This window comes from Vipera ursinii (assembly GCF_947247035.1).
Source record: "Vipera ursinii genome assembly, chromosome: 6".
Lineage (NCBI taxonomy): Eukaryota > Metazoa > Chordata > Lepidosauria > Squamata > Viperidae > Vipera > Vipera ursinii.
Window position 1 is genome coordinate 47,546,438 of NC_139515.1, and position 13,607 is coordinate 47,560,044.

The 13,607-nt window shown below is 39.6% G+C and overlaps 1 protein-coding gene across 1 annotated transcript in view; it reads left to right on the plus strand.

Annotated features, from left to right (window-relative positions):
• The window catches only part of NAV3 (neuron navigator 3), a gene marked incomplete at its 5' end in the record, with an annotated part of 387,240 nt that overhangs the window by 221,389 nt on the left and 152,244 nt on the right, over nt 1-13,607 (plus strand). The window contains one exon of the mRNA XM_083365121.1: nt 11,088-11,160. Within this exon, the coding sequence (XP_083221247.1) occupies nt 11,088-11,160 (73 nt within the window). The remainder of the gene's footprint in view (nt 1-11,087; nt 11,161-13,607) is intronic.

Here is a 13,607-nt window from a genome sequence, read left to right on the forward strand (position 1 = left end):
GTTTTTCTGGAACTCTCTAGCTTTCTCCATGATCCAGCGTATGTTAGCAATTTGATCTCTAGTTCCTCTGCCTCTTCGAAATCCTGCCTGTACTTCTGGTAGTTCTCGATCCACATACTGCTGGAGTCTAGCTTGTAGAATTTTAAGCATAACTTTACTAGCATGAGAAATGAGTGCAATGGTGCGATAGTTTGAACATTCTTTGGCACTGCCTTTCTTTGGAATTGGAATGTAAACTGATCTTTTCCAATCCTGTGGCCACTGTTGAGTTTTCCAAATTTGCTGGCAAATTGAGTGTAGCACTTTTACTGCATCGTCTTTTAAGATTTTGAATAGCTCAGCTGGAATACTGTCACCTCCACTAGCTTTGTTGTTGCTCAGCTTTTCTAAGGCCCACTTCACTTCACATTCTAGGATGTCTGGCTCGAGGTCAGTGACCACCTCATTGTGATTATCAGGGACGTTAAGCTCATTCTTGTATAATTCTTCTGTGTAATTTTGCCACCTCTTCTTAATCTCTTCTGCCTCTGTTAGGTCCCTGCCATTTTGGTCCTTTATCATGCCCATTTTTGCATGAAACGTTCCTTTCATCTCTCCAATTTTCTTGAAAAGATCTCTGGTCCTCCCTATTCTATTGTTTTCTTCTATTTCTTTGCATTGTTCATTTAAGAAGGCATTCTTATCTCTTCTAGCTATTCTTTGGAATTCTGCATTCAATTGGGCATATCTTTCTTTTTCTCCCTTGCCTTTCGCTTCCCTCCTTTCCTCAGCTATTTGCAAAGCTTCCTCAGACAGCCATTTTGCTTTCTTGCATTTCTTTTTCTTTGGGATGGTTTTGGTTGCTACCTCTTGTACAATGTTGCGAACCTCTGTCCATAGTTCTTCAGGCACTCTGTCTATCAGATCTAATTCCTTAAATCTATTTGTCACCTCTACTGTATATTCAACAGGAATATGATTTAATTCATACCTGACTGGCCTAGCGCTTTTCCCTACTTTCTTTAATTTAAGCCTAAACTTTGCAACAAGAAGCTCATGGTCTGAGCCACAGTCAGCTCCTGGTCTTGTTTTTACTGACTGTATAGAGCTTCTCCATCTTTGGCTGCAGAGCATATAGTCAATCTGATTTCTGTGTTGACTGTCTGGTGATGTCCATGTGTAAAGCCGTCTCTTGGGTTGTTGGAAAAGAGTGTTTGCTATGACCATCGTATTCTGTTGACAAAATTCTATCAGCCTGTGCCCTGCTTCATTTTGTACTCCAAGGCCAAACTTGCCTGTTATTCCAGTTATCTTTTGGCTTCCTACTTTAGCATTCCAATCCCCCATGATGATAAGGACATCATTTCTGGGTGTTAGTTCTATAAGGTGCTGTAGGGCTTCATAGAACCGGTCAATTTCATCCTCTTCAGCACTGGTGGTTGTGGCATAGACTTGGACTACTGTGATATTGAATGGTTTGCCTTGGATTCGAACTGAGATCATTCTGTCATTTTGAGGATTGTATCCCAGTATTGCTTTTCCTATTTTTTTATTGACTATGAAGGCTACTCCATTTCTTCTGAGGGATTCTTGCCCACAGTAGTATACCTGATGGTCATCTGAATTAAATTCACCCATTCCTGTCCATTTTAGTTCGCTGATACCTAAGATGTCAATGTTTAGTCTTGTCATCTCTTGTTTGACCACGTCCAGCTTTCCTTGATTCATGGATCTTACATTCCAGGTTCCTATGGAGAAAAAATCTTTACAGCATCGGACTTTCCTTTCACCACCAGACACATCCACAGCTGAGCGTCCTTTCGGCTTTGGCCCAGTCGCTTCATTCTTTCTGGCGCTACTAGTACTAGCCCTCTGCTCTTCCCCAGTAGCATGTTGGACGCCTTCCGACCTGAGGGGCTCATCTTCCAGCGTCATATCGTTTTGCCTTTTGGTACTGTCCATAGGGTTTTCATGGCAAAGATACTGGAGTGGGTTGCCATTTCCTTCTCCAGTGGATCACGTTTTGTCAGAACTCTCTGCTATGACCTGTCCGTCTTGGGTGGCCCTGCACGGCATAGCCCATAGCTTCATTGAATTACGCAAGCCCCTTCGCCACGACAAGGCAGTAATCCATGAAGGGGGATGATTTTGTATCATGGCACAACTGCATGAAATTGATCCTCTGGGTGGCTGGTATATATAACTTCTTCCTCACCCAGGGTAGTCTGTCTTTGATTGTGCACACATGTCTATTTTTCTGGAACCATTCATCTGTTTCCAAAGACTTTCAGAATTTGATTCCAGTTTGGCTACCCAGCTGTGGCTTTATTTTATCTTGGTCCCTGGTGGTTACTGGAGCTGCCAGTTGTTGTTCGGGCATAAGTGGTTTAGAGTCAGTGGCTCGTGTGCTGTTATATTGGGGCATCTTTTCCCCCGGCAAGTATTTAAGTGTGAAACAGAATCAGTGAAAGTGCTGAGACCAGCGGGCTTGCTTAGGAGTGAGTTTTCTGGGTGTTTTTAGCACTTCCAAATTTTTGTGGTCTGTCCAGACCTGGAAGGGGATTTTATTTCCTTCAAGGAAATGACGCCATGTAAGTAATGACCACCTCACAGCGTAAGCCTCCTTTTCCCACATAGCCCAATGTTGATCTGTCTCAGTGAGTTTCCTGGATGTATATGCACATGGTTGCAGTGTCCCCTTGTCATTTTCCTGTAATAATACAGTTCCCACCACCACATCACTTGCATCTACCTGTATTACGAAAGGTCTATCCGGGTATGGGTGCCTCAGTATGGGTTCGGCAGAAAAAAAAGTCTCTTTAGCCTCTCAAATGCCTCTTGACATTCCATTGTCCACTTCAGGGGCTGGCTGGGTTTCACTGCCCCCCCCCTCATTTTTAACAAGTTCTTTACGGGCAGTGCTATTTGGGTGAATGAAGGGATGAATTGGTAGTAGAAGTTCACGAAACCCAAAAAACTTTGTAATTACCTCCTTGTGTGGGGTGGTGCCCATTCTAATACTGCCTTGACTTTCTCAGAGCCCATTTTGATGCCCTGCGAGGATATGCGATACCCCAGATAGTCTGTTCTTTCCTGGTGGAATTCACATTTCAATAATTTGGCATATAGGTGGGCAGCCTGAAGTTTTTTTAAAAAAACATTCTGAGTAGTTTAATATGCTCCTCTTTGGTCTCAGTGAAGATAAGGATGTCATCTAAGTAAACCAGGACCTCCTTAAATAGGTGCTCTCTTAGCACTTCATTGATTAATTGCATAAAAACTACGGCAAAACTTTGAACTGGTAGCAATCCATTGTAAATGTAAACAGATTCTGACAATGTCCATGTGTGGGAAGGCAAGGGAAGCAAGTAATGATATGTTCATTTTGACATTGCAAAGCAACCTGTTCCCTTAATGCTTTTGATATGGTGGCTAGCTCTGAAGGGCTATGTATAACAAAAGGATTTCAGGATAGGAAGAAAGTCTTCAAATTGTCTAGCAAGATTACACAGTCCCAATCTATCAAATGAAAGACAAAAAGGAAAAAAAATGGAAAGACAGAGACATAACTAAGGCAGAATATCAGCAGATAGCCCAAATTTCCAAAGATGAAGTCAGGAAAGCAAAAGTTCAGAATGAACAAAGTCTGGCCACAAAAGTAAAAGATAATAAAAAAAAAATTCAAGGAAACAATAGGTCCACTAAAGAGAGAAGACAGCAAGGAAGTTACAGGCAGCAAAGAGAAAGGAACACTAAGTTGGCAGGAATAGCTAACACTCCAGAAGACAAGCTCAGGTTCCCAAAAGATCTTGATAGACTTGAAAAATGGGCCGTATGGAACAACATGAAATTTAATGTGGAGAAAAGTAAGGTTTTACACTTAGGAAAGAAAAACAAAGTTACAAGTACAGATTAGGTGAAATCTGGCTCCAAAACAGTAACTATGAGAAGGACCTGGATGATCACTTAAATATCAGCCAAGTAGTGTGTGGTGGACCAGAGATCTTTTCAAGAAAATTGGAGAGATGAAAGGAACGTTTCATGCAAAAATGGGCATGATAAAGGACCAAAATGGCAGGGACCTAACAGAGGCAGAAGAGATTAAGAAGAGGTGGCAAAATTACACAGAAGAACTATACAGGAATGAGCTTAACATCCCTGACAATCACAATGAGGTGGTCACTGACCTCGAGCCAGACATCCTAGAATGTGAAGTGAAGTGGGCCTTAGAAAAGCTGAGCAACAACAAAGCTAGTGGAGGTGACAGTATTCCAGCTGAGCTATTCAAAATCTTAAAAGACGATGCAGTAAAAGTGCTACACTCAATTTTCCAGCAAATTTGGAAAACTCAACAGTGGCCACAGGATTGGAAAAGATCAGTTTACATTCCAATTCCAAAGAAAGGCAGTGCCAAAGAATGTTCAAACTATCGCACCATTGCACTCATTTCTCATGCTAGTAAAGTTATGCTTAAAATTCTACAAGCTAGACTCCAGCAGTATGTGGATCGAGAACTACCAGAAGTACAGGCAGGATTTCGAAGAGGCAGAGGAACTAGGGATCAAATTGCTAACATACGCTGGATCATGGAGAAAGCTAGAGAGTTCCAGAAAAACATCTACTTCTGCTTCATTGACTATGCTAAAGCCTTTGATTGTGTGGATCATAACAAACTGTGGCAAGTCCTTAAAGAGATGGGCATACCAGACCATCTTATTTGTCTCTTGAGAAACCTATATGCGGGCCAAGAAGCAACAGTGAGAACTGGACACGGAACCACTGATTGGTTCAAAATTGGGAAAGGAGTCCGGCAAGGCTGTATACTGTCGCCTTGCCTATTTAATTTATATGCAGAGCACATCATGAGAAAGGCAGGGCTAGATGAATCAAAAGTTGGAATTAAGATTGCCGGAAGAAACATCAACAACCTAAGATATGCAGATGACACCACTCTAATGGCAGAAAGTGAAGAGGAACTAAAGAGCCTCTTGTTGCGAGTGAAGAAGGAGAGTGCAAAACTTGGGTTGAAACTAAACATTAAGAAAACCAAGATCATGGCATCTGGCCCTCTCAATTCCTGGCAAATAGATGGGGAAGAAATGGAGGTAGTGACAGATTTTATTTTCCTGGGCTCCAAGATCACTGCAGATGGGGACTGTAGCCAAGAAATTAAAAGACGCTTGCTCCTGGGGAGGAAAGCCATGGCAAATCTAGACAGCACACTAAAAAGCAGAGACATCTCCCTGTCAACAAAAGTGCGTATAGTCAAGGCTATGGTCTTCCCAGTTGCAATGTATGGCAGTGAAAGCTGGACCATAAGAAAGGCTGAACGACAAAGAATTGAAGCCTTTGAACTCTGGTGCTGGAGAAGACTCCTGCGAGTCCCTTGGACTGCAAGGCGATCAAACCGGTCAGTCCTAGAGGAGATCAACCCTGACTGCTCTTTAGAAGGCCAAATCCTGAAGCTAAAACTCAAATACTTTGGCCATCTAATGAGAAGGAAGGACTCACTGGAGAAGAGCCTAATGCTGGGAAAGATTGAGGGCAATAGAAGAAGGGGACGACAGAGAATGAGGTGGCTGGATGGAGTCACTGAAGCAGTGGGCATGAGCTTGAATGGACTCCGGAGAATGGTGGAGGACAGGAAGGCCTGGAGGAACGTTGTCCATAGGGTCGCGATGGGTCGGACACGACTTCGCAACTAACAACAACAACAACAGTGTGTGGTAGCAGCCAAAAAAGCTAATACAATTCTTGGTTGTATAAACAGAGGCATAGAATCAAAATCATATGAAGTATTAGTACTGCATTATAAAGTCTTAGTAAGGCAAAACCTAGAATACTGAATCCAGTTTTGGTCACCACATTCCAAAATGTGTTGAGACTTTGGAAGAAGTGCAAAGAAGAGCAACTAAGATGATTAAAGGCCTGGAGAATAAAACATAGGAAGAATAGTTGCAGGATTTGGGTTTGGCTAGTCTAGAGAAAAGAAGAATTGGGGTGACATGGTAGCAGTATTCCAGTATTTGAAAGGCTGCCACAAAGAGGAGGGGATAAATTTATTTTCCAAAGCCCCAGAGAGCAGGACAAGAAACAATGGGTGGAAACTATTCAAGGAGAGAAGCAACCTGGAATTAAGGAGAAACTTCCTAACAGCGAGGACAATTAACCAATAGAACAGCTTGCCATCAAAGTTGTGGGTGCTTCATCACTGGAGGTTTTTAAGAAGAGACTGGACAGTCACTTGTCCGAAATAATATAGGGTCTCCTGCCTGAGCAGGGAGTTGGACTACAAGATCTCCAAGGTCCCTTCCAGCTCTATTCTGATTGATTGATCAAACTTTCTTCAATACCTTTAAAAGAACACATTGCAGAAACAGCTCTTTCTTTCCACTTGCTTTATTAGATGTCAGACAATGATGAATGATCACCAAGGGATGTTTAGTGGAGGACCAAGAGGTTTCGGCAAAACATAAGATTTCACCGTGGCTACCCTTCCTAATAATGACAACTGTATCCTACCCCATTTTCCCAGGTCCATTTTTGTTTGTATCAGTAATTTAGAATAATTATCCTCCCTAATACTTGAACATCTTCCCGTCAACCAGATTTCTAAATATTTCACCTTCTTCACGATTTTAAACCCTGTAGTGTCCTCTAACATCGCATCTTTTACCACCCAGGACCAAGAGATCTGGCATAAGTGACTTACAATTTTGACCCTCTTGATATCCCATAATATTCACTTTATAGATGTGCAAGTTTGGGCACAGCACATTGTCAGAGCTTATCCTCTTTGGGTTGGAATCAGAAGAATAACACTGATTTGCTCTTAAATTGAGGTGTAATTTTTCAGCTTTTCTTTTTATGTTTCTTTTGATGGCTAAAGGCTATAGCAAAATAACATAGAACTGAATTAAATTATATTTCTGCCTCTTATCATTATAGGTAGTTGCCAGTTATAGGTAGTTGCCAGTTGGTCAGCTTGGATCCTCTTAGAAAGAATTCTTTAATCAGTAGTAGAACTAAGTTGTGTCAGGTTTGTTGTCTGCTAGAAAAACATTTTTGGTTAAATTGAAGCAAAAGCAGACCATGAGATACAATATCAAAGAGAGAGACTGGCATACTATTTGGAGCTTTACCATACCCTACTCCTAAACATAAAGGTATGTGATAACTTGGCACATCATTGTTGGAAGACTTAAATGAACTTTTAAAACAAGAGTGTATAGGGAACTAACCCTTAAGTCTGTATTAAGAGGCTGACTTCTGAACTGAATTTCCAGTTGTCCTTCCATCAATACAAAAGCAAAGAAAAGAAATATACTGATACATTAAACAACTTGAGAAACTAAATGAAGTGCAAGCAAAGTTAGCCCAGCCACCCAAAATATCTTTAACAGGTACAGTAGTTAATTAGGCATTAAACATCCTGGCCAGCTGTTCAATCTCATTATAGCATTCTCCATATGTGTGAAGTTGCAATATTAAGTATTCTCAGTAGTACCAGAGGGGCCATCAAATCTGCAAAACATTTGAAAGCTTATTAAGTACTTTAATCTTTAATCTGATAAATTCTAAAGCTTGTGTCAGAATCCATTGATATCACATTCATAAAATGTATGGTTAAAATATTGTGCCTACCGGGATTCTGCCATACTGGTAGAAGGAGGGGGGATTGTTTATTCAGTCTATCTGTAGCTGCTTTCAAAGAACCTTTGATCTGGGAGAACAAAGGGGTGGGAAGTGATCTGTCTGTTGGGGCTGTAGGAAGAAGGCACTCAAGAAAGGGATGCATGAAGTTCCTGTCTTCCCACGGAAGGACCTGACAACCAAATTGATGGGATCCTAACCAAATGGAGTTTGAGGGAAGTGGGTTGAACCGGGAATGCTTATATAGATTTGAAATGTGACTCAAGACCAGATCCTGTCTCATATCTCCACAACCAATCTTATTCTTAGTAAAAAAATTTCCTTTTGGACAACTCGGCTCCAAGAGTTCTTATTTCCTAAGATGTGAATTGGGGTGGGTCCTGACAGCTTGTCCAATTTAGTATGGCAGTTAAGAATGAACTGAGTTTCAAAACAGTTTAGATTGTTGACTTGATATATATATTTATTTTATATCTTTAGAACTTTGAGACATAGAGGAGAATTAAAATTTCCCCAAATTATCCAGCTAATAAATCAACAAATCAATAATCAATTGTAGCAGGTCGTAAATCCAAAATAGCTATTCTGCATTCATATCATTGGTAGGAAGGGGGCAATTTGATTCACTGAGCATTTAGTTTTATACAGTACTTCAGCAGTTTTTCCATATGTCTTATCCCTTTGTTTCTATCTTATATTACCTGTCACTCTTCTTTTAGAAATGTATCTTTCTAAATATGTAGAACACTTCCTCAATAGTGATTCATAGTGTCTTTTAATATCGCTCAGATATTCTTGTTCTGAGATAGCAGTAACGAGGAGAGATTTTTACATCACTGTATCAATGTTTAAGCGAATTAGACAGTACTCCAAATCACTACAGTGGTAGAGAAAGGGCTTTAGTTTCTCTCATGAGTATGACTTGTTCTTAAGTAGTGGAAAGCCTTTAGATTTTTAAAAACTGTATCCTTTACAAAATGGATAACCATATCCACAAAATGATATGTTTGTATATATTTTAAAGTTATTATCAAGTAGCTTATTATCAGATAAGCAGGCCTGGGGTTTGAGGTCCAGGGGTTAGAAGGCACAATTGCTACAAGACACTTTTTTCCTAAAAATATCCTGCTTCCTGTCTTTTATCATTTCTCTGTCTAGCACTACTGAGATGTTACCACCTACCCTATACTTCCTGACCTTAAGTCCATATTATCAGCTCTTATACACAGTTGAAACAAGGAAAGAATAGTCAACTTCTTTGTGATCCTGATGACACCATATGAGGAAGACAAGATGGCTCCTATCCTAAAAGTATAGAGTTTGCAGAAGATGCTTGGGAATGTTCCTGAGGATTTGATTCAACTGAAGCACTAGTCGCTTCTTGGAATGAGAAAGTGATTATGGGTCCAGACTGAATTATAGCTCAGTGGCCTCTTTCTGCACAGGGTTTTCAAAGAAACCATCCATCCTGGCCTCCTTTGAACTTGGCATTCAATACTACCAAGTCATGGTATCCTTCTAGACAGATCAGGGTGTTGGGAGTGGGAGGCATAGTGTTATAATGGTTTTCCTACTTCTTCCAAGTCATTACCAATTAGTATTGATGGGTGAAGAAATTCAGGCCTAGGCCCGTTCACTATGGGGTATCTTGAGTCTCAGATCTCTCCCCGCCATTGTTTAAGATCTTTATGGAGCTGCTGAATGAGATCACCTGTTCTTCTGGCACTCAGTAGCATCTTTATGATGATATACAAGTTACACCGCTCAATCTAGCAGGACTAAATGGATGTGCATTTGGGGGCCATCTGGATCCAGGGAATTTCCATATTTGGTTCATTGTAGTATAGCATTGCTCCATAAAGTGTGCAGTTTGGAGAGTCTCTTGGATTAATGGCTCCTGCTTGAAGAGCATGTGGCAGTGAAAGTTGAAGAACCTTTACCCAAAGCTATCTTATGTGCCAATTTTGTCCATTTCTGGATCAGGTAGAATTACAGACTGCCACACTTTTAGAATAGAATAGAATAGAATAGAATAGAATAGAATAGAATAGAATAGAATAGAATAGAATAGAATAGAATAGAATAGAATAGAATAGAATAGAATAGAATAGAATAGAATAGAATAGAATAGAATAGAATAGAATAGAATAGAATAGAATAGAATAGAATAGAGCTGGAATGGACCTTGGAGGTCTTCTAGTCTTCATCTAGATTATTGCAATGAAGTGTACATAAGGATGTCCCTGAAGACTACTTGGAAACTACAGCTGGTCCAAAATACAGCAATTACAAGGAATTATAAGCATGCCTTAATATGCTTATATAACACCTTTACTGTGTGAGCTATACTGATTACTAGTATGCTTCTGGTCAATTCAAGATGGCCTATAAAGCCATTCTTGGCCAGGGATAGGCAATTTGCAAGATTGCCTGCCAATTCGAATAAGATAAGAGATGGCCTAGGTCCCAACACTTAATCAATAGATTCCAGGAGAAGCACTTTTTCTTTTGCTGCACTAACTTTATGGAACAACATTACCTCTAAAATTTGAATGGTCTTGATCATGCCTGCTTTTTGGATGATTCTAAAGATGTGGCTTCCATCCAAAATAACGGGTTAGAAAGTTTTGTGACAGTGTTCCCTTATGGTTTCTCTTCAGTGGTTCTTGATTGGATGAAATTGCCCCAAAAATAATATGTTTTATTATTTGTAATGTTTGTGGTTGTTTTTTTTATTTTATTAAAAAGTTTTAAAGTACATTTTTAGACATAAACCCCATCCCCCCATTTAACAAATTGTTGTTAAATGTCATTTTACTTATCTATATATTCTGATTTGCATGTGAATTGGGTGGCTATATAAATTGATCAAAATAAATAACATTACTAATTTAAAACAATACATCTCAAATGCGACCATAATAGTAACTAAATTTGTTTACAGACTGTATGGTGAATTTGAAGAGATCTCTTTCAGACAAAGTCTAAAAATGAGTTTATTTACAAAATCACATTTCATTTTACACACACACACACACACACACACACATACACACTTATTTGTTCTGTTGATGTGTTTTCACTGAAGCAGTCAGTCTCCCACAATTTAGGACATACCACTGTGTTCAAGCTTGTATGGAAAATTTCATTGTTGTTTATCTGAGTGTTCAAAATCCAGTTTTTTGGTACGTAGGTGGCTTGGTGATTTGTCAGCATGCCATTCTGGATCAGCCCTTTATGAATTGTTTTTAAGCACCAAAATGGACAATGAAAGCTTTCATAGCAGCTGCCTAATTAGCAGTAATCATTCTTGTTAACTATGCTAAAGAACTGGAGTATGTGATGAATGTAAACTATTCATTTTGGGGGGTTTTCCCCCATACCCATTTGCAGCGAGCAAGTTCATCTTGTAAAATAGCCTTTAATTGCTTTGCAATTTCATGTTCATTTTGCAGATTGAGAATGTTGATGTCTGCCTTAGCTTTCTGGCAGCCAGAGGAGTAAATGTCCAAGGTCTTTCTGCTGAAGGTAAGAGAACCACACTGTCAACCAAGAAAGCAAAATATCTGAGAAGTTCATGAACCCTATTTTCAACTTGCCATCTTGAAAAAAAAATCTTTCTTATGAATTACCTACTTTATTTTCTTGGAATCAGTTGTATCTATATAAGAAAATCAATATTTCATTTGAAAGTCAAATGAAGTACTTAAATTATTGATTTATCCTTGAGTATATTTTGTTCATTTAATTTGTTACCTATATTTCTACACAGGTATATAGTGCACTTTCCAAGTATATCGTTGAATATAGCATGAATATAATAAAGTATTGCATTGTGTAAATTACTGAAATTTAGCACAATCAATAGGCCTATACATTCACAGGAAATCTCATTTTAAAGTAACCCATCTAATGATTTTATTGCCTTCTGTTAACAATTATGTGGATTCATGTCACATTGTAATCAAATGCTTTAAAACTTTTATCTGTTTGTTTAAATTTGTTATTCTTTGCATCACATATTATTTGATGTCCTAGGGCAAATTAGAATTGCCCCCTGAAATTAATAGCTTTGCAATTAATATTTGATTGAAGTGATGTCAGAAATTATTTTATTGGAATGCTCAGTTACTATTTTGAATTATAGCTTCTGTTTTATATAAAATTAAATGTGCTATTGTCAGAGATTTCAGTCTCATTCAAATGTTATTGTTCACTTCTTGAGAAACCTGAAATAAATTATTTCTTAGCAAAGAAAGAGTGTTAAATAGCTTAATTTTTGTTTTGTAAGAATGATACAGTCTCAGTTTTTATTTTCTTTTAGAATATTTTTATTTTTGTATAATAATAATAATAATAATAATAATAATAATAATAATAATAATAATAGTAATAATTTCTACATTGCTCATCTTACCTATGTGACAATTGATAGTAGTTCTAGTCAGAACATGCTATATAGATTTTTGTGATTTTCAAAGGGGATGATGTTTTCAAAAACAGTTCTTGAAAGAGATTCTCACATTTATTTTTATTGTTATCATCTAGATAGGTTTCAGTTATGTTAAGTCCATTGATCAGGGAACTCTGAATGGCAATAATAGGCCAGTAAAAAAATCAGGTGAAAACATTTTGATATATTACTCCAATATTTTGTAAAAAATTATAAAAATTGTTATGTATTTCTGTCTTTCAGATGCCCAATACCAATATATATCTCTTTTTAAAAGTACAACATATTGATATCAATATCAATAAACATTTCCTATTATCAAGAAAATAGTAACATAATTTTACATATTTAATGATTTTTTAATTTCAGTTGATTTGATTTGATTTTATTAAATTTATATGCCGCCCTTCTCCCTGAGGACTCAGGGTGGCTCACAACCATAAAAATTAAAAAACATAAAGTAAAAAAATTAAAAAAGAATTAAACAATAGATGCAAGACAATTTAACCCAGTAAAAAGCCTAATTAAAAAACATAGTCAGTCCAGGCCCGCTTGTTGGAACAACCAGGTCTTCGGGTCATGGTGGAAGGACCAAAGGTCAGGGGTCGTCCGCAGCTCCGGGGGTAGTTCATTCCAGAGGGTCGGCGCACCCACAGAGAAGGCTCTCCCCCTGGGGGTCGCCGGCTGGCATTGCCTGGCCGACGGCACCCTGAGGAGGCCGACTCTGTGGGAGTGAACCGGGCAATGGGAGGTTGACAATGGCAGCAGGTGGTCTCACAAGTACCCCGGGCTTAAGCCATGTAGGGGTTTAAAGGTTATTACCAGCACCTTGAATCGCACTCAGAGGGTAACCAGAAGCCAATGCAGCTCGCACAGGAGTGGTGTAACATGGGAGTACTGAGATATTCCCATAAGCACCCACGCGGCTGCATTTTGCACCAGTTGAAGCCTCTGGGTGCTCTTCAAGGGCAGCCCCATGTAAAGAGCATTGCAGTAATCCAGGCGAGAAGTGATGAGGGCGTGGGTAATCGTGCATAGGGCATCTCGGTCCAAAAAGGGGTGCAACTGGTTCACTAGGCAAACCTGTGTGAAGGCCCCCCTGGTCACGGCCGTTAGATGATCTTCCAGATTAAGCCATGAATCCAGGAGGACACCCAAGTTGTGAGCCCTTTCTGAGGGGGGCAATACCTCCCCCCCATCAAAAGAGATGGAACTTGGACAATACGGGATGCCGGTATCCACAGCCACTCGGTCTTGGAGGGGTTAAGCCTGAGCCTGTTCCTTCCCATCCAGACCCGCACCGCCTCCAGGCACTGGGACATCACGTCAAGGGCATCACTGGGTTGGCTCAGGGTGGAGATAAACAACTGGGTATCATTCGCATATTGGTGATACCTCACCCCAAAGCCACAGATGATCTCACCCAGCGGCTTCATATAGATGTTAAACAGGAGGGGGGAGAGAACCGACCCCTGAGGCACACCACAAGTGAGGGGCCTCAGGGTAGATCTCTGTCCCCCTG